Source organism: Olea europaea, chromosome 1 (genome assembly GCF_002742605.1).
Source record: "Olea europaea var. sylvestris chromosome 1, O_europaea_v1, whole genome shotgun sequence".
NCBI classification, from domain to species: Eukaryota; Viridiplantae; Streptophyta; class Magnoliopsida; order Lamiales; family Oleaceae; genus Olea; species Olea europaea.
Genome location: NC_036237.1, coordinates 5,501,209 through 5,527,667, shown reverse-complemented (window position 1 = coordinate 5,527,667; position 26,459 = coordinate 5,501,209). Strand labels below are relative to the sequence as shown.

General features: G+C 36.7%; 2 protein-coding genes across 2 annotated transcripts; one reads left to right on the top strand and one right to left on the bottom strand.

Moving 5' to 3' along the window:
- Positions 1-439: 439 nt before the first annotated feature.
- LOC111403531 lies at positions 440-11,432 on the bottom strand. Its single transcript, XM_023032075.1, has 3 exons — positions 11,087-11,432; positions 10,996-11,010; positions 440-541 (listed from the first exon to the last, which is right to left on the bottom strand). Exons 1-3 carry the CDS (start codon positions 11,396-11,398, stop codon positions 440-442), a joined length of 429 nt encoding a protein of 142 aa, XP_022887843.1. The 5' UTR covers positions 11,399-11,432.
- Positions 11,433-20,240: 8,808 nt separating this feature from the next.
- Positions 20,241-26,066, top strand: LOC111381163. The gene is made up of 7 exons (XM_023004939.1): positions 20,241-20,510; positions 23,294-23,528; positions 23,610-23,838; positions 23,929-24,039; positions 24,722-25,141; positions 25,249-25,381; positions 25,468-26,066. The coding sequence occupies exons 5-7, from the start codon at positions 25,067-25,069 to the stop codon at positions 25,611-25,613; spliced, it is 354 nt and encodes a 117-aa protein (XP_022860707.1). The 5' UTR covers positions 20,241-20,510; positions 23,294-23,528; positions 23,610-23,838; positions 23,929-24,039; positions 24,722-25,066; the 3' UTR covers positions 25,614-26,066.
- The last annotated feature ends 393 nt before the right edge of the window (positions 26,067-26,459 follow it).

Here is a 26,459-nt window from a genome sequence, read left to right as displayed (position 1 = left end):
CCCAACTTCTCTATGATGTTTATGATAAAAACAATATATTGTATAGTGTGAAATGATATACATCTGAGATAACACAATGAAATCTAGAAACTCCACATTATTAAATTGCACTATGAGGGAATCAATAATCAGTAATGATGTTACGTTTACAGTGGCGGATCCAGCACCTGGCGAGCACCCGCGGCCGAGCGTGCTGGATCCGCCGGGACCTTCAGTTGCCGCCGAGATCATCGGGTTGCAGGCGCAGGTAGTTGCTAAGTTGCAGAATGTTGAGACGAACGTTGAAAGGGAAGAAAGAAGAAGATTTCCATTTTCTTATCATTGGGACTTGGGCTGGTGACCTCGGCCTTTTTTGTTTAAAAAAAAATTGGCCCAATAGAGGAAATCATTGGTTCGGCATCCATGGTATTAATTTCCCCCCAACCCAAACTCCAAATCCCTATTCCCCAACATTTGAAACCGACAGCAAGCAAAGGGGAAGTGCAAACCCTTCCTTCCAATTCCATATTTCCATTCCAAGCAGAAGCAGTAGCTGCGGCGCCTGCGAATGAAATGGGTGGGAAGTACGAGTGCGACTGTGCGAGCAGTTGTGGATGGTGGACCGTGTGCAAACTGGTGCGATTGTGCGAAGTCAGGGACAATCGAGGCCGAACAAGCAGCGTGGGTGAGTTGAATACTTGAATTTTTTTGGTTGAATGTTGAATTCTTTTTGTTGCAAACCCTTTGTTGACTGTTGAATTGTTGTCTATTGATTTGTTGAGTGAAGTGTGTTGATTGTTGAGTGTCTGTTGATAATTGCTTTGAGTATTGTTTGTACTTTGATGCAAATATGCAATGATGTATTTTGTGTTTTAATTATACGTATTATTTATTAATTAGTTAGTGAATCAATCTTCAATTCATATAGAAAACCAAATTAGGAGTTATTACAGAGAATTGTGATTTTTGATCAATTCTAATTGAAAATAAAATTGGAGTATTTTACAAAATATTGAACAATTTTTTATTGTATTTAATCGAATTTGAATAAACGATCGAGCTATTACAATCGTTGATCGTCAACGGTCAAAGTCAATCACCGCCCTAACTGAAGATTGAATCTAGATCCGCCCCTGGTTACTATAAGTAACACAAATATAATGAATGTTGGGGAGTGGACATCAACAAATTAACATTCGAAATTAGAAGGAGCAATTCAATTTACTAATAAAACTTAACAACAGTATATCAAAATGCTAAGATGCTAATCTGTCCAAACTACTAAAAAAACACAAATCTGCCCATTATTCTGTAATATACCTTAAAATGATTTAAGTTCTCTAATATGCAAAAATACATTTTTACAAAACATTATTCTTCGAATTCTTAATCTCCAGTTCTATGTTGCACAATTTTTGGTGTAAAAACAAAAAATGAAATCTGGGGATTTCAACTTTAAAGATTAGCATTGCAATGATGTATAGTATTGTTGACACATAAAAATTCAGCCCAAATCGAACAGCCCAATGAGTGAAGCCCAATTGGAGGATCCCCAAATCAGATAGCCCAAAGAACGAAGCCCAATCGAACAAATCAAGATGAAGGCCCAAATAAGGAGGCCCAAGAATGCGGTAACGCCATCGCCCAAGTTTGCAAGTCGCCCAGAATCTGAACGAATAGAGTGTCATACGGTTGTCCAGAACTGTTACTCTATTCTCGCCCAAACTTTCAAGTCGCCCAAGGTATTAACAAACATAACGCGTCGTGGTTATCAAGAAGTGCAGTTATCAAAGCAGTTATTAAACCAGCTCTATCACGTTCCACAATTCAAGGAATTCAATCGAAAGCGGTTGAACGATGAAGGGTAATGACAGCAGTTAAAAGGCAGTTTTCATAACAAGGTGGCCATTACGAAGAAAGTGGGCAGTTATAGGACGATCAAGCAGTTTTTAAAGTAGTTGATCACAAAGAGATCGTCTATAAAGTATAAAAGGGAGAAAGGACATAGAAGCAAAGGACCGAATCCAAAACTCTCGAACAGAGAATATGTAATTTTCATTTCCTTAGTTTTTAGACTTAAGCACTTTTCTTTCAGTAACTCGTGTGCTTGCGCCCCTTGGAGGCACGTTGTCTTTCTTTTCCAATTGTAAAGTTCATCACCAATAAAAGAACACCCCTTTTTGGGACTTTGTCTCAAGAGGTTTCGTCCCTTACACAATCGTCTGATCCTTTTTAATTGTTAGCTACTAACTCGCGCGAAACAATTTGGCACGCCCAGTGGGATAGTGGTGTTAGGTGTTGAAAGTACAAAAGGGAAAACAATATGCCTCAGAGATCCAATAAGGAAGTAGCAAGTCAGGGAGGAATCCAGTCTGTGATCGAGCGATATGAGGAGCAGCATGCCTCTCCACGAACAGATGGACAGAACCAGAGCAGTAACAGTCGTTATGAACTAATGACGGAGTTGAGTCTTCGAACCATGCGAGCATTACTTGGAGAACTCACGCAAGACGTCGTTGAACAGGTAAATCTTCGAAGTATTCATAATATGGAAAGATTTACTCAAAATGGGAATATGCACTATGATAACATGGCCAAACAACTAAAGACATTGAACGAGACAATGAATAAGTTAGTAGGCCAAATATGTCAACCGGCTATACCTCTTACAAACCACTTTCAAACTAGGACAATTGTGGGACATAGTCCCTCGATCCTAAATCCGAGTCAAGGGGTCGAACCGCTTTCTAATCCCTCTACTTCAAACCAAGGAGGTACTACAATGCCAAATCAGAACAATGATAGTAGTATGCCTAACTTGGGGGGTAATCCAAACATAAGAGATAATGTCCTAAACAATGGACAGCAGACCCCACGTGTTAATGAAGGAACAGGTGTTCAGGCTAATGGTAATGACCCTAATTATGATAATTTTGTTGCCAATCAAGGACCAAACATCAGGCTTCATGCAAATCAACCGGTTAATTAGCCTGTAGGAATTCCATATGACCCCAACGCCACGTTGAGGAACCAGATTATGGAAATCGTACAGGATCAGATGGCTTTTGGGGTACGTCCCGTCATCAGGCCAATGTACACAAAGCCGTATCCTGATTGGGTAGACCAAGCATATCCATGGCCACCAGAATTCTTACTGTTTACCGGTTTAGGAAAGGTGTCTACTCTAGAACACATAGGGCGATTCACATTGCAGAGTGGTGATGTAACCGACTACCATAAAATGAGGCTTTTCCCTAGTTCGTTAACAGGAGTAGCTTTCTCCTGGTTCATCAACTTGCCAGCGAACTCTGTTCAAACATGGCAACAATTAGAACAGTTGTTTCACGCTCAATTTTATAAAACTGAGTCTGAAGTCACTTTGACCGATTTGGCGAATTTACGTCAAATGCCAAATGAATGAGCAGAAAGTTTTCTCCAAAGGTTCAAGACAGCAAGGAGCAAGTGTTTTGTACCTCTGTCCGAAAAAGAATTTGTCAAGATCGCTCAGGGCTGCTTGAGCTTTGATTTAAAAAAGAAGTTCCAGGACAAGGAATTTCCTGATCTTTTCCAGTTGAGTGCAAATGTGATTAGGTATGAGTGACTGATAAGAGAGGAAGAACAAATGAAAAATTCTAGTAAAGGGACTTATTACAAAGACCCAAATTTCGACGTTCATACCATCGACGATGAGTCATACGATCAGGCCGAAATGTATTTGGCCGAATTGGTCAAAGGGGATACATATACTTGTCCCATAATGGCCAAGCCTAGACCATCGGGCAGAGATGAGCCCATAAAGGATGGAAACGTAAAGGCTAGAGCGTTCTCGTTCGACGTGATCAAAGCTGACCTTATATTCGATAAATTATATAGGGATAAGCAGATAAAGTTGAGCGATAAGCACAAATTGCCAAACCCTGAACAAATTAAGGGTAAAAAATATTGTAAGTGGCATAATGCATGGTCATATTTGACTAACAATTGCTTGGTTTTCCGTCATGTATTGCAGGATGCCATTGAATTAGGACAAATTACGTTCGATGATAAGAAAAAGATGGCAGTGGACGAGAATCCTTTCCCACAGCCACTTGGAGTAAATATGGTAACATCTGGATTCAAGAACAAGTTACCAAAATTCAACTTGGTCGTAGATGACGGAGAAGAAGATCCTAGACCACATCCCAGCGTATTTGAACGAATCAAGGGAAAAGAACCAAAAAAGGACGAAGACGTCCTGTGTGCAAGGTGTAAAAGAGAAGTAAATGGAAACATGGAGAAACCAGGGACATGGCAGCATCCTCATCGCCCTGCCTTCTTCCCAAACATTCAGCCTGGTAGAGGGCGAGGTACATCATTCTATAGAGGACCGCCTTTTGAAAGGCAGTTCAGACCAGCAGATACTGGAAGAACATTTAGGCCGTAAGCTCGCCGGCCAAATGTATGGCATTCATTTCAGTACAGTGCAGGAAGGGCAATACCCTTCGATAAGATGACTAGGACCCAACAAAGGCGTTTCCAACGAAACTACGGATGGATGATGAGGCAGCAACAAGGAATGACACATCCTAAAGCGCCTATACTACTCAGGGTAGCCAATCAAAACGTCGTCAAAAGTAGTAAAGAAATCGGTACAGATGAATCAATGAAGGAACTGCCAGAAACCTCTTCTGGGAGATCAAGGTTTGAGAGGGACAAGAGGGATGAAGAAGATCCAGATCAGCCACTTGCTATCCAATTCGGTACGTTGCCTCCTGTTATGGCCAATAATTATCTACTGGTCAATGAATTCAAGAATAAGGAAAAGGAAGAAGAGAGGGAGGACAACGAAGGAGAAGCCTGCGTGTTAGTATGTGAAGAAGGCCAAACTTCTGGAGAGGCCTACAATGACGAGGAAGACGATGGGATGACGGACATTGAAGAAGAAATCGATCTAGAAGCAGAAAGGAAAAAGAGAGGAATATCGCGCAATACTCTGCTTAAGCAACTACATCAAGAGGGAGTTCGCGAAGTAGACTTGTTGGGGGAGCCATCTGGGCGTCCTTTCGATTTCTACGTACTGTACGGGACACCCAAAAGGAAGAAGAGAGTGCCTCGCTCTGAAAAGTATAGGTCACCTCCAAGAATAATGCCCCCTCCCACAGGTTGGATAACTGATGAGGAAGCATTAGAAAAAAGTAAGAAGGAAGTTCAGGAAACAAAGGATCAGCGTGATATACTACACGTCGACTTATCACAGGGGGATAATTCGACAGAAAACAAGCAAGAGGTAGAAATAGAGGCTGCTGAAAAGGTTATTTTTAAACGGCCAGCCATGAAATTGACTAAACACTTGAGGCCATTATACGTTAAAGCTCTAGTTAATGGCGTCCCAGTGGCAAAAGTGCTTGTCGACAATGGAGCGGCTATAAACACCATTCCATCTAGGATGATGAGAAAGTTCGCAAAAACAGAGGGTGACATGATTCCTACAGAAGTCATCCTCACTAGCTTCAATGGAGGAGCAATTTCAGCTAAGGGAGTTATGCCATTATACATAACTATAGATACGACTACTAGGACCACCGTCTTCTTTGTAATAGATGGTCCTACTAGTTACAACGTGCTCCTAGAAAGAGATTGGATACACGGAAGTCGCTGTATACCCTCGTCGCTCCATCAATGCCTGATCTTTTGGAATGACAAAGGCGAAGCAGAGGTGGTACAAGCCGATCATAGGCCTTTTGTCGCAGAAGCAAATTCGGTGGAAAAGTTCATGTACGAAGGAAACTATGGACCTGTCAGAGTGGTACAAGACGGGGAAGAAACTCAGGTCGTCGCGCAAAGCGAAGAACCATTCTCAGTGGACGCACTCACTAAGATGTTCAAACAGATGAGGCCAAATATAGTGGCCCTAGAAGAGCCAGTAATTGGCAAAAGAATAATTAAGGAGTCTTGAATGGACTTTAAGTTACAAAAGCAAATGGCCGACATTCAAGCCTTCAAAGCCAGACTGATGGCTTTCAATAAGGAATGCAGTAACAAGGCGAAGGAAGAGACTGCCCTAAAAGCGCTGAAGGACAAGTTGTCAGTATTCGAGTTAGAGCAAAGCATTGGCCGAGAAGTCAACAAGGTGGACTGTTTGGAGGAGGAAGTACTTACAAAAGAACTAGACGACGAAGTGATGCGGATTGCCAAACCTGGATACGCTCAAGCACAAGACCCTCTGATCAAAGTAAATATTGGCGATGAAGGAGAAGATCACCCAACGTTCATTAGCCAGATACTCGACCAAGAGGTTAGTAACAAATTAATCGCTTTGTTAAAAGAGTACAAAGATTGTTTTGCTTGGGAATATGAACAAATGCTTGGTTTAGATAGAGACTTGGTGGAAATAGGTTACCAACTAAGCCTAATTTTAAACCTCATAGGCAATCTCCTAGGTATTTTGCTCCTAATGTATTCCCTGAGATTAAGAAAGAGATAGAGCGATTATTGAAAGCAGGTTTTATAAGAACAGCCAGATATATTGAATGGTTGTCGAATATTGTGCCAGTACTAAAAAAGAATGGTAAACTAAGGGTGTGTATAGACTTTGGGAGTTTAAACATAGCTACACCTAAAGATAAATATCCAATGCCCACGGTGGATTCTTTAGTAGATTCAACTGCCGGACATATCATGTATTCTTTCATGGATGGGTATTCAGGATACAATCAAATTTATATAGCTGAAGAAGACATACACAAAACTGCCTTTAGATGCCCTGGGTCTCTAGGATGTTTTGAATGGGTGGTTATGCCTTTCGGCCTAAAAAATGTAGGGGCAACTTATCAAAGGACAATGAATTTAATCTTTCATGATATGATAGGCAAGTTTGTTGAGGTGTATGTAGACGACATAGTAGTCAAGTCCATTAAAGAAGAAGACCATTTCGAACAGTTAAGATGTTCGTTTGAACGAATGAGGCAATATAAGCTAAAGTTGAATCCCTTGAAGTGTGCATTTGATGTTAATACAGGGAATTTTCTTGGTTTCTTAGTACACAAGAGAGGGATTGAACTTGATAAAAATAAAGCGAAGGCTATCTTAGAAGTCAAACCACCTAGCAACAAAAAGGAGTTGCAAAGGTTTCTAAGCCAAGTAAATTTTTAAGACGCTTTATTTCTAACTATGCAGGGCGAACTAAAATCTTTTCGCCGCTATTAAAGCTGAAAAATCAGGACGAATTCGTCTGGAAAGAAGAACATCAAAAGGCTTTTGAAAGCCTGAAGACATATCTATCAAATCCACCAGTGTTGGTGTCACCAATCCAAGGACGGCCAATGAAAGTGTATGTATCGGCTGAAAAAGAATCAATAGCTGGAATGGTCGCACAGGAAGACCAATTTGGTGAAGAAAGGGTAATTTACTACTTAAGTAGACGGTTAACGAAATGTGAATGTAATTACTCTGCTGTTGAAAAATTGTGTCTTGCACTGTATTTCACATGTATAAAATTAAGGGCTTATTTACAGCCCGTAACCGTTTATTTAATTTATAAAGTAAATTTAGTTAAGTATATGTTCTCGCGCCCTATTTTACACCAACGGGTAGGCCTTTGGACACTAACTTTATCAGAGTTCAAAATACAATATATACCTCAAAAGGCAGTCAAAAATCAGGTTTTGGCTAACTTTCTAGCCGATCAACCATGCCTTGACATACCTGAAGAAATCGAACTAGAAATCAATTCGTTCGAGTTAAAACCTTGGGTGTTGTAATTCGATGGGTCAAAAACCTCTAAAGGTGCAGGAGTAGGAGTAGCATTGATTAATCCTTTAGGGATTTGCTACAAGTTTGCATTCACTTTAGACAGAATGTGTACCAACAATCAGGCCGAATATGAAGCCTTAATTGTAGGCTTAGAGCTAATGATAGATATGGGAGTAAGAAATGTGATCGTTAGGGGCGATTCTCAATTGGTGATACATCAATTGATCGGTGATTTTAAATGCCAAAGTGATTCCATTATAAGTCAATATGAGATCGCCCAAGAATTATTAGAAGAATTCGATCAAGTAGAACTTCAATGCGTTAATAGGATATATAACGACGTGGCAAATGAGTTAGTCCAAATGGCTTCAGGGTACTCAAAGGTCTTGAATTGGAAATCTACTTGTGAGTATGGAATCATATTGCCCGTAACTCAAAGAAGGGCGAGAAAAATTGAACTTCACTGCATACAAGATGGAGATGCAGTGGATTGGAGAACAGAGATTAAAGGATTCCTTAAAGAACCTAATGGAGGGATTAGTAGGAAAACAAAGCTATGTTTGCTGAATTACACACTAATAGATGAAGAGTTGTTTAAGAAACGCTCTGATGGTGTATTACTAAAGTGTGTAAGTTTGCAAGAAGCCAAGACGATCATGGCTGAAGTACACGAAGGGATATGTGGAGCTCAGCTGGCCAAAGGATGAGATGGTTAATTATTAGGAGTGGATATTTTTGGTCAAAGATGGGAGATCTATGCGTTCAGTATGTAAAAAGTTGTTTAGCATGCCAAAAGCATGGTCCAATACAAAGGGCGCCAGCACGAGAGATGACACCTATTATTAAACCTTGGCCGTTCAAAGATTGGGCGATAGATCTGATAGGGAAGATCTACCCTCCATCGTCCAAGCAACATACTTTTGTTATAGTTGCAACCGACTATTTCACCAAATGGGTAGAGGCGGTACCTTTGAAAGAGATCACCCTTATAGGTTTGGAATTCCACAAACTTTAATGGTAGATCACAGAACATCTTTGAATGGGGATCAAGTGAACAAATTTTTGAGCGAATTTGGAGTTAAATTAGTAAACTCCACACCATACTACGCTCAATCCAACGGACAAGCGGAATCTTCTAATAAGATTCTAAAAAATATCATCAGAAAGATGATAGATGAAAACGCCAGAAATTGGCACGAATGTTTGAACAAGGCCTTATGGGCTTATAGAACATCACCTCGGTCAAGTACCAAAGTTACTCCTTTCCAACTTGTTTATGGACAGGAGGCCATTTTGCCTATGGAAATCAACGTGCAATCGATTCGAGCATGCTTGCAACATAAGTTGAATGATGATGAGTATGCCGAATCACTAGTTCAAAATTTATTGAGTTTAGACGAATTGAAGTTGGACGTCTTAGATAGGTTGCAAGTTCAAAAGCAAAGAATGGCTAAGTTTTATAATAAAAAAGTCATAGTCAAGTCGTTCAGCCTGGATGAACTAGTTTGGAAGACGATACTCCCTTTGGATACCAAGGATCCAAAGTACGGGAAGTGGTCGCCCAATTGGGAAGGACTATACAAAATAAACAGTGTGTTGGCCAATGGAGCGTACCACTTGGAAGATTTAGACGGCACCAAGCACGTAAAATTCATTAACGGCAAATATTTGAAAAATTATGTTCCTTCTTTATGGAAATATGAACAGATAAAAACATAACCAAACATTTTGAACGATCAAAAGATAATAAGGTCAGAGCGAAATACGTTCGAATAAAGTTCTTTATTATCAAACGTTCATTACAAGAATACAAAAGATACAAATAATGGATGTGCTACAAAATACAACTAAAGTAAGATAATCTCCCGGTTGATCGCTGAGTAAGCTTCACACCGCCTTTCTAAATGCATTGCTGCAATGGTGGGATTGTCGAGTAAGAGGGTGTACTGGCCTCACCACCTTCCTAAATGCATCGCTGCAATGGCGAGCAAAGAGGCTGAGAAGCACTCTCAGCAGGCAAGCTGAGAAGCACTCTCAGCAAGCAAAGTGGCCCACAAGCAGCCCAAAAATTGTCTTCCATCTTTGACTCCTTGTGAAGAATAAAGAGACGATGGGAAGAATTTTGCAGGAAAGAACTTCGCTGCTGGCCAGAAAATATTTCCTATACCTCCCATACCAAAGGTGACATCAAGGTAAATAGTAAGGTGGGCGGACTAAACAGTCCATTTTGAATCAGATTGATCGTCAGAATGCCGAGAAATGGCAGCAAATTGATTTCGAAGAAGAAAATGAAGAGATGAAGATAGAAGATGAAAAATGCGAAGCATTTATAGGGGTGAAGATAAAGAGACAGAATATGAACAGCCACATTTCTATCTAATAAACGAAATTAAATAGCCCAAAGTCTTGGGAAAAGTGGTGGAAATATCAAAAAGAAATGGACAAGATTCTTAGTGCAAAGCAGTTAAGTGCTTAAAGAATTGATGACTAAAAAATAAACGTCAAATAAATGCACAAGAAGTTAATGTTCATTAATGATGAACAAAGTTACAAAGGGAAAAATCGAATTACAAAAGAAAAAGACATCATATGTCTTAATTACAGTCTACCCCATATGGAACGAATTCATTCCCTAAGTTTTTCCCAATCCTCATTCTGCTGAGAGGAAGTGATGTTCAATTCAGCCGCGACATCATCATCAACTTCTAACTTCTTGTACTGCTCGACCAAGGACTTAGTTCGCTCAATTCCCTGGGAGGCGTTGCGCTTTTTAGCAGCCATTCTCGCCCTGCAGTCGTCCATTTTAGCTTGAAGTTCCCTCATCTGAGCAGCCAAGTTAACCATCAAAGAGTCTTCAATCATGATTTCGGAAGAGATTTCTTTCAACTCGTCCTCAGCCTTGTTAATCTCCATACGCAAAGACTATTTCTCAGCTACGGCTCGAAGATATTGAGTACGCTTGGCCTTTAGTTCAGCATTTTTGGCCAGCATAGAAAGGACCTCGGAGTGGATAACCTTCAACGTCGCTTTAAAATCGACAGAAAGATTGAGCGACGGAAGCGTCAGTGCTTGCCCCAACTTCGCACTCAAGTGCTCAAGTTCATCCTTGTGTCTGGCAGCACTAGCCCTTCCAATATCCATATCCATGAAGGATACGTACTCAAATATCGACTCCTTTAGGAACTTCAAATCTTCCTCTAAAGAAGCAACAGGAACATCAGATGGAGCAGGGCGAGACATTTGGACTTGCCCCCAGGTAGCGAACAAGTCTTGGATAGAACACACAATCCTGTCAGCATCCTGCAAAGAAAATTGCCAATGTTAAAGATGCTCACCATAACGAACAAAATAGAAATAGAAGTGAAGCAAAGACTACCTCATCAACGATCGTGGAAGATGGCATGCCCTCAACCAAGTCTGCCACTAACGACTCCTCCATTCGTGAGGACTTCCCCTTGTCTGAGCGAGAAGATGTTGCCACAACGGGTGGACTCATAGGAGTATCTGCAAAAGTCAAGAGCAACAAGTCAGAAACCAACAGCACTAGCAAAGGTAAGACATCGAAAAATTGAATTACCTTCTGCTTCGATGTTTGGGGGGTCGACGCCCTGGGAAGAAGGTGGCTCATCCATGGGTTGTAATGAAGACTCTGGGACTGAAAATGTATCTTTAAGCGTAGTCCCCTCATCAACCGGTTTGGATGAAGTAGCCTCAGCAGAGGATGATGGAGCAGGAGTTGTCGATGCCAAAGCCTTTGAAGGAGAGGCTGAACTTTTCTGAAAAGTCCAAAAGATCATCAGCACACACAAAAGTTTCAAATGTGAAAAAGTATACTTGTAAGTAAACCAATTTAATTACCTTCCTCCTGACGATAAGAGGGGCATCATCATCATCATCAACATCATCCTCCAGAATGGGAGATGCTGAGGCTGGCCGTTTGCGGCTTGGAGCACTCTTGGCAGTAGTAGGCTTGGCAGGGAGAGAAGAAGATGGACGAGCAGACTGTTTAGTGCGACGAGAAGGAGAGGGGCTCCGAACAGACAAAGGAGTGACCAAAACAGGAGGAGGAGAAGAAATGCTCGGTTGGTCTAATGAATGAAAGGCACGATTGGCATCAGTCGCAAATAATCTGCGCTTCACCGACGGCTAGAGTTGTTCAAAAAGAGGGTGAATGGCGTGGCTAGAATTGAAGGGGGCCAATGAAAAATGACTGGTTAAAAGAAGATTACGAGTATCTATAGCCTCTGCCTCCGCCTTAGTAATGGTATGAAAATGGTCAACTAAGTTCCTTGAATAGCAAGGAGGAACAGGCCAGGTTTGGCCAAAACCAAACTGACGAGCAAAAAATTGGGGAGCATAAATCTCTACCCCCGCTTTGGCATTGGTCCCAGTTAGAATATCATGAAATAACTCCCTCCCAGTTAAAAACTGGATCCAAGTGAGCAGGGAAGTGCTCGCGTTATCTATAGTGGAAGGGGGATGTACATAGTTTGGAATCAAAAAAGGAGGAAAAGGAAAAAAGGAAGGGATTGAATCCAAAGAATAAAAGAATGAAAAAAGGTCCCTTCTGGACATATTTACAGGAGTTAAGGGCTCCATGGCTAGCCCATAACAGCTAGCAGAAGGGCGAGAAATGGATGGAGCACCCAACGATGGAAAATAGGATCTCAACCACAGTTGAGTGAACCAAAGAGGTTCACTGCCAGTGAGAGATGCACCATTCTTCAATTGAGCTTGAAGAGAGGCCATGCCTCTATAAAGGGCAGCCAAAAATAAAGAACATAAATTCAAAGGCCTGTCACGCGCCAATTCGTGCGCTATAGGTAAATAACTCAGAGAAGGCTTTATACTTGGCACGCACAAAACATTTTTACAAAGCCAAACTAAAAGGAAGGCCACTCGCTCAGTATGGGTAGGCTCAGCACTCAAATGATTGTGGAGGGTCTGCAGGCTTGAATAAGAATCGGTGTAGTTTCTACCAAACTTTGGGGCGCCACCAAAAACTAAGATATCAGGAAAAATGGTATCACCCAAAGGTGGCAGATTCACTAGGGCCCCAACATCCCTTAAGGTAATAGACATGGGGCCAAGAGGGAAAATAAAAGTGTTATACTCAGAAGATCAAAAACTCAAAGCAATTGAAAAGAGTGCTGAATCGAAAGTAGGGGGGCGGACAGAGATTTCCAAATTCCAACTAATCAGAAATCCTAGCGCTATCAAAAAGTGCATTAGTAGGACCATGACCCACAAGGCGAGTATGCCACTTACGAAAAGCTACATCAGATTTAGGCCAAGTGCGAATACCTCTTTCGCGAAGTGGCCCCAACGGCAGAGAGTTTAGAAAAGGAGGGCCATGAGTGCAAGGAAACAGCTGACCCACCGCCGCCTGTTCAACTGCCTCCGCATTGTTGAAGAAAGGACCCAAGTAAAACTCATTACGTCCAACGTCGGCGGGCGCGAGAAAACTTGGGGTTATGTATGGGCGACTCAAAAGTCTCTGAAAGTCATCAAAACTAAAGGAATCGCTAGCTTGAGATTGTGAAGCAGCCATTGGAGAAGGAACGAAGCTTTTCAGGGTTACGTAGCAAGAAAGCAAAAGATGAACAGTGAATCTTGAAAGAGACGCAAAAAATATGAGGCGTGGTTTGGTAGCAGTGAAATGGCGTGTCTGGGGTTTATAAGGGTTTGCAAAACGACGCACTTTTTCAAGTTATAGAAGGAAACAATGATTGAAATTATTGGAAATTTCGAATGTTGCTGGAAACACAAAGTGAATATGGCAAAATTCAATAATTATTATTAATTCTGCCATATTGGGGGGTAATTGTTGACACATAAAAATTCAGCCCAAATCGAACAGCTCAAGTAGTGAAGCCCAATTGGAGGATCCCCAAATCAGATAGCCCAAAGAACGAAGCCCAATCGAACAAATCAAGATGAAGGCCCAAATAAGGAGGCCCAAGAATGCGATAACGCCATCGCCCAAGTTTGCAAGTCGCCCAAAATCTGAATGAATAGAGTGTCATACGGTCGCCCAGAATTGTTACTCTATTCTCGCCCAAACCTTCAAGTCGCCCAAGGTATTAACAAACATAACGCGTCGTGGTTATCAAGAAGTGCAGTTATCAAAGCAGTTATTAAAGCAGCCCTATCACGTTCCACAATTCAAAGAATTCAATCGAAAGTGGTTGAACGATGAAGGGTAATGACAGCAGTTAAAAGGCAGTTTTCATAACAAGGTGGCCATTACGAAGAAAGTGGGTAGTTATAGGACGATCAAACAGTTTTTATAGGAGTTGATCACAAAGAGATCGTCTATGAAGTATAAAAGGGAGAAAGGACATAGAAGCAAAGGACCGAATCCAAAACTCTCGAATAGAAAACATGTAATTTTCATTTCCTTAGTTTTTAGATTTAAGCACTTTTCTTTCAGTAACTCGTGTGCTTGCGCCCCTTGGAGGCACGTTGTCTTTCTTTTCCAATTGTAAAGTTTATCATCAATAAAAGAACACCCCTTTTAGGGACTTTGTCTCAAGAGGTTTCGTCCCTTACACAATCGTCTGATCCTTTTTAATTGTTAGCGACTAACTCGCGCGAAACAAGTATGAAAGTTGGAATGAGGAAGATAAAACAGAAATGTATTTTAATTTGGACTAGAATTGTGCCAGAAATTAACTCTAAGAATGGAAGGATTTGGGTAGTGAAAAAGTTTCCAAAATTTTGAGCGTGAAATATGGTATTGGATTTGATTTATGACTTTGCATTTTTAATTTTAAAAGATAGTATTTTCTGAAATAAAAAATAAGGGAAAGTAACAATGGTATTATGAATTTAATTAAGGTAATGCGTGTAATTTCCACAAATAATAAACTGGGGCCCAAAACAATCAGGGCGATAACAACTAAAACGGACCCAAAAATTGGGCCATACACAAACCTATCTTGCAAAATGGAAATAAAGAAAGAAAAAGCAAAATGGAGTTTGAGAAAAGAAATGGGGTCCAAGGTCGACCACAACTCCCCAAATTCCATGTACTTGGGCAGTCGTGTTCAACGAAAGCGCCTCATATTTCTTCAATATATTTTCAATCTCATTCTCTAAAAATCATTTTTTCTCGAATTTATTTTGAATTCCACACTCTTAATTACTTTTTAACCACAACCACAAATTGTTATTTATTTATTTTTATTTTTTTTTAACTCTATTTCAAAACTTGTATTTTCAAAAAGAAAAATGTTGAAAACCCTGCCACCTCTGCTCCCGATTGTGATGACGGGCCCCCAAGTGTAGACGATCAACTGGATTGGAGCCCGAGATTTAAACTCGGGCTCTGTAGCACAATCCTTTCAAAAAATGAGACTCAAATAGGTCCCATTGAAACCATAGTGTTGTATTTGTTATAAAATTTTGAGAAATTCATCATGAAAATATTCATTTTTGAATGGAAAGCTTAGTATGATTATGAGTCACAATCTATTAAATATAATGTAGACATTCAAATTATACACGAATTTCAGTTAAATTGGATATGAATGATTTCATTCAACTTTGCATGAACTTTTACATTGATAGTTTCGATCATTGTGGACCCAAATTCACATATTTATATAGGCAGAGGAACAAGAACTTCAAATTCGAAGGTTGTAATTTTTGAACCCGTGATCTCGTCATGTAAAAGGTTGATATGCATGAGTCTAACATTAAATTTACGTATTGAATAATATTAAATTACAAAGATAACAATTGAGAACCTAACTAAAGCCATGTTAAGTGTAGATTTTGGTAAAAGTTGATAAAATGTAAAATGTGTGATTCCTTGCAATTTTTATCAACTTTTATTAAATATGTATAAAAATTTTAATCAAATATTATAATGAAATTACAATTTTTAATCAATTGAAAGTGATGGATCTCAACGTCACATAGACGAGTCATTAGATTATTACATTTTAGTAGAGAAGAAATTGATAATAAAATTTTATATATTATATTGTCTAATCCTATTTAATGTTGTTAACCAAATATGTATAAAATGAAATCCACACGCAAAGTGGTACAAAAACCATGATTGAGCTCTAGAATAAGAATAATGTTACTTACAGTCACTTATTATCACAGTCGTCCTACGTAATACACATGTGAGGGTTAGTGATTTGCTATACAATACAAGAAAAAATTATCACATTAATATATCAAATTACAAACAGCCATATAAAATGTCATGTAGGATAGCTACCGCATTGAGCGATTATAAATAACATTACTCCTAGAATAACCCCTCCGTCGATGTTGAAATTGAAGCAAATAGGATGTAATTTCTGAAAAATCATTGCACATATTTTTTATAAATGTTATTTATTTAAAGCAAACATTACTTTGGTAGACAAGATACTGATGGGACTTAGGCCCTATTTGACTCCCTTTATTTGAAAAATTAAATAGTTTTGAATAGGATTTTTAGAGAAAGTATGGTTAAAAAGTAATGAAACTTTATTGGTTTATGTATTGAATATTTTATTGTGTGAATGTGTGGTAGAGAATTATATTGTGACAAATAATTTAAATTTAAAAATTCAAAAATTTTAGCATCTAATTCTAGGAGCTTGTCCACGTGCTTAATTCATTTATTGTGAAAATTAGATTTTTATTAGATTTTGACAACAATTAATAAAATATGTTATTAAAAATTTGATAAAAGTTGTAGATTAAAATTAATTGTTAACCCCTGCCTATCTTTTCATCAAAATTTTAAACCAGGGCAAAGGTTGTGTTTAAAGCAATTCTTTTCAATAAATTCTATAATTAGAGATATTCATAAAAAAATATGTGGTTAAAGTTTAGAAATAAATTATGGATCCATATGAATTATTTTATTGGAAGAATATCAAGTTAAAAATAAGTTTGAAAAAAATAATTTTTTAGAAATATGTACCATGTAGAATTTAATGGTGCATTTGGTTTGATGTTTTTATATTGTTTTCAATTTTCAATTTTGCAAAACGCTGAAAATGTGTTTGGTCAAATATTTCTAAAAATGCATTTTCAAAAATAAGGATAAACTTATAACATAAAATTTAAAATGATCATTTAAATAAAATTTCAAAAATAAGGATAGATTTATTACATAAAATTCAAAACGATCGTTTAACATGGAAAACAATCGTTGAAATAACTTTTCAAAAATTTTAAAAAATTAAAATATAAAATTCTAACAAATAATAATTTTTCAAAATTTCGAACTAAACATATTTTCTAATTTTTTATTTTGAGAAATAATTTTTCAAAATAACAAATCAAACATATTTTTAGTAATCTTAAAATAGACTCTCAATCTAGAAAATTTAAAATGAATTCAGAACCCAAAATTGAAAAATTGAAACACAAACGTAACAAGTCTTAAATTTTTAGAAATAAAAATTGACATTATGGGCCGATCCAATTAACAATATTGATGGGTTCGAGGATATGTCCAATTATCAAATTTGAAAAACAACATGAGATAGATTAATTTAAATTCAGATTATACTATTTGTACATAAATATAGTACATAACAAGTTAATAAAATGATGTTAGAGGAAAAAAATTGGATGAAAATTTGATTGTATATTAAATTAACAAATGATAAAGTGACGTGTGAAATTATGTAACTCATTGTATAAAATTTGATGTACATGTATCAAAGTCAACATCTTCTGGACCTCTTCTTGAACGAATATACTCACTCAAGGGCAAAGCCTGGGGTTCCCAAAAAATAAAATCAAATTATACGGGCTAATGCATTAAAAAAAAAAATCGTAATTTTTTCCCTTAACAAAATTAATTGAGCTTGGGTAGGGTTTTCCAAAAACTAGTCTTGGGTTTTCAAGTTGGAAGGAGTTGAAAATGAGAGACACGATAATATTCTTGAAAGGAGTGCTAATAACCTACGGATGGGATGTTGGTGGTTGAAATCTCATGTCTCAGAATTTCGAGGTCACAACTATATATTTATTTTAAGAATGGGTTTGATTAATCACATTTATTTTTTATGAAAAATATCAATGTTCTAACCAAATTCTTATTTGGAGTGTTTGATAGCTATTTTTTTTTAGGGAAAACATTTTTCAACTTTTGAAAATATGCCGTAGGGTGTGTTTGATAGGGTTGAAATGGAATTAGAATTGTATTTTCCAACTTCAGACGTTTGATACATTTTTTTTTTCCCATGGAATTCTAATTCTTGGTTGTCTTGAAGTTTGCACTTTTCTTGGTTTTTAAGGAAAACCAATTCACATCGTATATGCTAGGAAATTGGTTTTTCTACCTACTGCAGCATTTTTTTTTTCATTTTTTTGCAATGAAAACAAATTTTAAGAATTATTGTATAAAAATATTTCCATTTAAATGACAATTTTCATTTAAAACAAAGTCAAACGAATACCGAAAGATAAATGATTTTCTTAAAATTTTTGTTTTGTTTTGTTTTGTTTTGTTTGTTTGTTTGTTTGTTTTTTATGTTGGCAATGGAATCAAATTTAATCTCCAATACCAGTAAAATATATCCCTTTAATTGACAATTTTTATGTAAAACAAAATCAAACGAACACCAATAAACACTTTTATTTCAACATTTTTCACGTGAAAAATTATACCAATCAAACACAATAATTTACAATTCTCATGAAAGACAATTCAATTCCTTGAAATTCATTTTCTAAACAATTCAATTCCATCTTTACAATCAAACAGACCCTAATTTTCATTGTTTTTATGGAAAACATTTTTTTTTTGAGTGGATGTGGTTTTTGTTTTTCACCAAAGAAGGAAAATATTTTACTTTCTATGTGATATTTTCCATACCAATCAAATACACTCTAATATTAAGTGCGTGAAAGCGTCCATGCAGAGTTTAAGGCTATAGAAGAAAGAATCATATATGATGTTAATATTATTCACAGTCGTTTACTACCGTATTCATCCTACAAGACATACATATGACAGCTTGTGATTTGATACATTAATGTAATAATTTTTATTACTTTACGTAATAAATCATTAACTGCTACATATATGTCACGTAGAGCGATTGTGTAACGCCCCAAACTCTCAGAACTCAAAGCTTAAAAAAAATCAATCTTTCTTTGGTTTGACTCCTTTGATGTTAACCAAAAAATTGTAAATAAGAAAAAATTTGGAGTTTGAAATATATGAGAAATAATGAGACATTTGTCAATGTAAACTTAGACAAGTTTGGTAAAATTTGATTTTTGGAAAACATTTGAGAAAAATTCAGCAATTACCAATTGCACAGTAGTGGAAAGAAAAATATGTTTGGTCTAGCACGACGACTAAAAATTATGAAATTTTAACAGAGACTAAAACATTCATATTTGTACAACATATAAAAGTTAGGGATCTTGACGATAATGTTTGAAGTATGAAAATATTGTTTGACCATGCTGGACAAAAAATTTGGATCTAACCTAACACAGTTTACTAAAACGAGCATAACTTTTTCTCTAGTTAATATTTTTGGGTAATTCCAAAGGCCATTATTATAAGACTCGTAAAACTTTCAAATATCACTGACTTCACTCTAAAATATATGCTATAGCCTTAGTTATGCTACTTTGAGTAGAAGGGCATAATCTAAAATTTCATTACAGCAATACTTAAACTTTATGCATAGACAAATACAACATTTATAAATTATAGTCGACATACAATGCATATAAAACTAGATGAAAAAGATATCTAAACAATTTTAAAGGTGTCATCTCAGTATTCAAAACACATTTACACATACTAGAAATTTTACTAGAAAGTTGCAGCTTTTTAAGTCACCGAGTACTTGCCACTTTGCCAAACCACGACCATGCCTCGAATCAACCTGTAATATTTTAATAGGGATGAATACCACAAATAATACTCAGTAGGAAGGCATTGAAATAAATGGTAAAAATATATATATTTTCAGAAATGCAAACGTTGGTCATTGGTGTCACCGCAATCTCTTTCTTTTATTTGAAACACCAAACGGTGCTTCCTTCATTAGTAACACAACAACACAAATACAAACTTTGGTTATTAGTGTAACCTTCAATCGTTTACTTCATGAGTAATACAATAACACGTTTAATGCAAAACCAAAATAAATAATTTTTATATCACTTACAGAAGTGCCGAAACACCCATACCTTAATATTTGGAGTTTGAATATCCTTTCGTGTCCAAGGAAATAAAATGCAGCGTATATTTCTTCAAAGAATTTTTAGATTTAAAGGTTCTTTAATTTATGGAAAAAAGGGCAAAATAAATTTATATATAGATATAATAGTTTGAGAGAGAAAACGTGGCTAAATGAGTTTAAATTTGAGTTGTCAAAATAAACTTATGACTTTGAAATCTTAGGGTGCATTTGATTGCACACATTTTCTATGGAAAACGGGTTTTTCCACCTAATTTCTTACTTTTGTCTTGTTTGATTGACAATTTTTTCCAAGAAAAATATTTTCCGTATTTTGGTCACGTGACCACATTTTCCTTGAAAACAAGGAAAATATTTTCCTTGGGGTAAGGTGGAATTTAACCCTTCCAAAAATTCTAGTAACCAACCCACGTGAATATCTCTCTCTCTCTCATCTCTACCCACGTACCGTCTCTCTCATCAATTCAACCTGCTCTCATCGATTGAAAGGAACTAGGAAGGCGTCTCACTCTCTCATCGATTCAACCGAACCAGGAAGAAGAAATCGACGATTTGCCTCTGGGGAAATCACTGCGAAAGGTTGGCAACGAGGCGATGACTGCATAGATTGAGGTTAGTTTAACAATCAACCCACCATATTCTTGATGTTTCAGTTTTGTCGATTCTCTTTGTTTAAAAATTGTTAGGGTTCGTTTTTTCATGGGTCCTCATTATTTCAAGTTGCAGATTCCAATTTTGTTTTTGTTTTTCTTGATTTTGAGATTCCATGTGATTGGATGCGGAATGGAACACGAATTCCAGAATTTTTCTCATTTGTAATCACCCCCAATTCTGTTTCTGTGATGTATGAGTAATTATTTATCAAACGCACATTATTCCAGTGATAATCTAAATCACAGGATACGAGCTGCAAATAAAAAGGTTTGGGACAAAATTGTAAAGCTGTTTAGGCAGTGCAATTTTGATGAATGTGTGGAAATTGGTTGTCTTCTATGATGATTATAGGGAGAGAGAAATTGGGTCCTGCATGGAGGTGGAGCTGCTGATAGAATTAGTGTTAGAATTTAAGTTGTATTTCTACCATGTGAGAACATACATGGATTTTTCTCTTGGGAATTTAGCAGAGTTGTGAGTTGGACAGAGCATTAGAAAATCTTCCTGCATGTTTGTTTTTTGATGTATAAAGCTCAAAGAAATCGGGATTAGGATTTGATATCAACAGATGAAGAGTGCATAATAGAGCAGCAACATCTCCTACTACTTCCTTTCCCTTGGCATAGTAAAGCATTGGTCCTGTCTACTACAATATTTAGGAAAAAATAAATTAGTTCAAAGAAACAAAGACTTATTCAAACATGTAGAGATATATTTTACCTCTAATCCACAATTTTTTTATGGCAACAACAGAAAGTTGATGGCATAAGACTTGCATAACGATGAAAATATAAGAGACATTATTTATGTTGAAACTTACTTCTATCTGCTTAGAAGAATGGCAGAAGGAGCAAGCAATTATGTCTATGTTCGGTGCATATTAATGTTGGAAACTGCTGTGTTGTCAAAAGGAGACGCTAATCCTTCACCAACTGATTTAGACAACCCATAATCTTGTTTTTTTTTTTTTTGTCTTTTGGCATCTTGTGTGTGCAATGGGTCTTGATGGAAAGTTATATCAGCAATTTCACAAGAAGCTGTATCAAAATCACCCTCAACTAATCTTTTGGCTCTATATACTCCAGAACTCTACATTTGTGAATGACAGCAGCTTAAAGACAGAAGATATAGTACCGCAATAATTTGACATGTTTAGGAACTAACATGTTTCTCACGTTAGCTAAAAAATTTTGCAAGTTAAATTTTACAACAGCAGAAATAGCAATTTAACAAGTATTGATTTTTATTCAAGAGTAGAAACTTTTAATCCAACAAATATTGATTTTACACAGTGAGTGTGCAAGCATAATCTATCATTAACAATAATTCGCAGACTCGTACATAATGGATTCAAAGCAAGGTCAGTTTCATGTGAGTGTAATGTATATCACCAATTATAGTTATACAAGGGCTAAATAAGTTTTGGGGATTTGATACCTATACGACCAATTTTCATTCACGAACGAGTAAGGGCTCTAAGAGCAGGTTGAATCGATGAGAGAAACAACCGATGACTAATTATATGCTCATCTCAACAAGTATTTATACGACACCTTTGTATGTCTCTTTATGGTATTTTGAAGCTAGTGGTTTCCTTCAACTGCACGCGTAAAAATATCTAAACAATGGATTGTGATGGATCTCTAACTTCGCTGTCTTTCTCTATCTCTAAAAGTGCTCATCCGTTTTAGGCAAGCATGTCAGTTTCTAGCCCAGTTTCTAAAAAATCAAGGTTTTTCACATGAATTTCCTCTTTATTAGGCGTTTTTATTCTGGGTTTCTTTAGCTTTGTCAAATGCGTTTTTCATATTAGTGAAAGCTTTTTCTGATTGTTGGATGAATACAAAATAAGACTGTAGAAATGCTTCATTTATGTTGCATTATTTTGACTAATTCTGGGGTCTCTTATTTTATCAAATTAATATAATCTAGTTTAGGTAAAAATATTTATTTGGAATATTTTGGGCTTGATGTCTGTTGTCCGACATTTTCTAAAAATCGAACATGGTAGCATATATGTAATATATTAGAATTCTCACCTTTTTGAATCGGATCTTTGGCTCTATTTCTATATATGAGCATGCTTAGATTATTAATGTCTAGTTATTTATGTGATTTTGCTGTACAGATAAAGAGTTGTGTGTGTGCTGGTTATAGTGCCGTGAAAGTGGTGTAACATGGGTATTTGAAGGTAGTGGGGTTTACAATTAAGATTGTAGAAACGGTGGAAGCAGAGGGCTCTAGGTTGGGGCGGCTCCTGCTAGATTCAATTGATACATTCAAGGTGTTTATAAAAATGAGAATGTGAAAAGTGATATTTTGTTACTTTTCTCTGAAAAAGTAGTAGTATCTCATTGGAGCAATTAACTAGATATATATGTGTGTGATTTTGGACATTTAAATATACGAATTCAAACATTGTTTTAATCTTACATTGAATTTGTATTTACCGTGGTAGTTTATAACATGGCTACAACAACGAATCAACATCGATGTCGACGACAACATTTAGGTTTATTTTGGATGATGATCATGCAAGCGATTGTGATATATAATGAATTTAGGTGTCGTGCACGACATCTTCTAAGAGCTCCTCATACAAATTGGAATTCTAAAAGAGAAATAACACTTACACGAATGTTTGGCACGAGTGATACAATATGTCGTGATCTCCTTAGGATGAAAATAGGTCCATTTCAAATATTATGTGCTCCTTTGCGAAGTTATGGATTGGTTGATAGGAAATACGTTCGAATTGAGGAACAAGTCGCAATTTTTTTGAATACAGTCGGGCATGACCAACGTAATCGTGCTGGACGTTTTACTTTCTTTCGCTCTGGTCAAACAGTGAGCTTTTACTTTCACAGAGTCTTACACGCTTGTCTTGGATTGTATAGAGATGTTGTGATTAATGCCACTCCTCATAACTCACCATACGAAAAAGAAAATGTGCAGCCATGATGCTCCTTTTTCCAGGTTAGTGGTTTGTAATTATTTCGTCATATTTCTTAAAACTTCAATATACACATTTATTTTGAAAAGTATTCTTTTTTAAAGGATGTCGTAGGAACAATCGATGATATACATATTGCTGCGTATGTGCCTTTAGAGGAGCAAGGTAAATATCGCAATAGAAAGCAAGTGATCTCCCAAAATGTTTTAGTAGCTTGCACATTTGATATGAAATTTACTTACGTGCTTGCCGGTTGGGAGGGATCCGCACATGATGGTCGATTGTTACGGAGTGCAATATTACACCAAGGACATAAGCTAGCAATTCCTGTTGGTAAGTTGTGTCACTATTTTATAAACATTTCTTCCACACATAAGTTATAATAATTACCTAATTACCATCTTATGAACGACTCTTTTCTAGGTAAATATTATCTTGTTGACGCTAGCTTCCCATCGGTTTCGGGTTTACTTGCACCATATCGTAGGACTCGTTATCATCGTAGAGACATTGAAGGTCAACGTCCTGAAAGTAGTAAGGAGTTGTTCAATTTTTGACATTCATCTCTACGTAATGTTATTGAGCATACAATTGGTTTGCTGAAAAAAAGATTTGCATATTTGAGACATCAACCCTATCACGACATTGACACACAAGCAAAGATAGTCCTTGCCTGTTCTGCCATCCACAACTTCTTAGGGATTGATGACATTGAAGATGTTTGTGAGGAGGACGATTTAGATAGTAGTGATGATGAGGTTAACCCTACGCATGTTGATGTACCTGAAGATGAAACTCCAAATGCTGACATATCTTTCACAAATCAGGAAGTATGGTCTAATAAGAGGAATGTGATTGCTGATTTAATGTGGGCTGATTATCTTCCCAATCAGAATGCGGGAATTGATTTTGCTTGAAATCTGATTTCTTTTTTTCCTTTTTTTTCTTGTGGCGTTTTTTTCTTTTTTTTCTTTTTATGTAATGGATATATACTTACTAGACTTTCATCTGTCGTAATTACTTGAATTGAAGACATATTGACATGAAGCATATTTTTTATTTTTTTTTCCATGTCCTATAATAGTTTACGTAAGCTTGCTAGAATTTTAAATATTGTAATTTGAATTGCTGTTATTGGAGACAAATTGTTGACATGTAATTTTCTTAAATGTTCTTATTTATTGGTTGACCATAAACAGTTAATTTTGCACTATAGATATCATGGCAAATATTCGACAAAGCTCTACAGCTCCTTATCGAGTTCCTAGACCAACCCTCCATTCAGATGTGGAGGAAATAAGCTCAACTCAAGCGGATCCTAATTCTAGGAATCATCAAATACGTTAGAGTGATGCAATGGATGGTTGTATGGTAACTGCACTACTACATCAAGTGTTTGGCTAGTCACAAAAGAAGTGACAATGGCTTTTCATCATTTCACGTGTCCAAAGCAATCGAGAGTGTGCACAATGGATGCGGAGTCGTGGTGTCTGATAAGAATGTGAGGGCGCGATTGAAAACTCTGAAAAAAGAATATGTTGAAGTTCATCAGTTGTTAAGTATGAGTGATTTTGGGTTAGATCCTCACACTGGACGTGTCACAGTCGATGTACTAGTTTGGGAGGAGTTGTTGAAGGTACAAAATTTCATTGACCAACTAAAGTATTATTCTTTAAATATTAGTAATATAATTTATTTTAACCACTGACTAGCGTAAAACATATTTCACTCTTTTTCTTGTAGGGCAAACCAGAATTTGGAAAGTGGAAGACCAAACTTTGTTCTCGTTATAATGATTTGGAGGCTATCTTTGGATATGATTCTGCTACAGGAGATCGCGCTGTAACCGGCAATGACATTTTATCCCCCGATCATGGTACGTACTAGATCGTACATAAAAAATTATATAATTCGTATTATATTAGAGATTCTAACAAATTCTTATTTTATTAATTTTTTTAGATGAAAATGTGCATGAAGTTGATGGTCAAAATGAGGATACGGAACCAAGCCCCATTCGCGCTCCTAAGGGTAACACCGAAGGAGGAACTAACAAAGTTCGCCGTCGATGTACCCAACCTAATGATGAGAGTCTCGTTGCCCTATGAAGCATTTCCGAATCATCTAAAAAAATTGCTAATGCTATGGAGACTCAAGCACCATTAGATACACTAAACCACATCAATTGGCAGTTGGTTCTAGAAAAATTACAAGGCATGAGTATAGAAAAGAGTGATATAATGCAAGTAATGAAAATTTTTCGATCGGATGAGAGTCTGGATAGAGTATTTATGAGTTTGACTAATGAAGAATTCATGCGTGATTTAGTATTTGAAATTTTGGGCCGTGATCCGCCTCCGCTATTTTGAGATGACGTGCTTGGATAATTCAACAAACATATGTGAAAGTATGACATCTATGTTGATTTTATTTCCTATTTTCTTATGATAGAGATTTTACGGGTTTTTTCATTTTCGTTTTATGTAATACGTTGGACGAAATTTCATCATTATTTATTGAATTGATTATCTGATTATTATTTTTGATTGCAAAGAAGAATATTTAACTAGTAGTAATCTGAATTGGTAGGGATAATTATTTCATTTCGACAGTGTTTATGCATTTTTCGTTCCGAATATTGGCATGTTTTTATCCACAAATTAACTGCTATATTAATTAGGATTGATTAGGATTTGGTCGAATTTATGTCTATAATTTGTTTAAGAGTTGGAACATTCATTGACAAATTTTCATGGAAAAAGTGACAATTTTCATGGAAAATAGTGGTTGTCAAACAGATAAAATTGAAAAAAATAACAATTTCCATGAAAAATAATGACTATCAAACACCTAAAGTTGGAAAATTATAACATTTTTCAGGTTGAAATTTAAGTCAATCAAACGTGTGTAATTAACATTTTCCATGTAAACAATTTTCAGGCAATTGAATTACC

Excerpts from the sequence above, each read along its gene's own strand:
- LOC111403531 (XM_023032075.1), bottom strand. The coding sequence starts at position 11,398 with ATGAGGGGACTACGCTTAAAGATACATTTTCAGTCCCAGAGTCTTCAT.
- LOC111381163 (XM_023004939.1), top strand. The coding sequence starts at position 25,067 with ATGAGTGATTTTGGGTTAGATCCTCACACTGGACGTGTCACAGTCGAT. Across the intron at positions 25,142-25,248 it reads TTTGGGAGGAGTTGTTGAAG|GGCAAACCAGAATTTGGAAA; the intron begins GTACAAAATTTC and ends TTTTTCTTGTAG. Across the intron at positions 25,382-25,467 it reads CATTTTATCCCCCGATCATG|ATGAAAATGTGCATGAAGTT; the intron begins GTACGTACTAGA and ends TAATTTTTTTAG.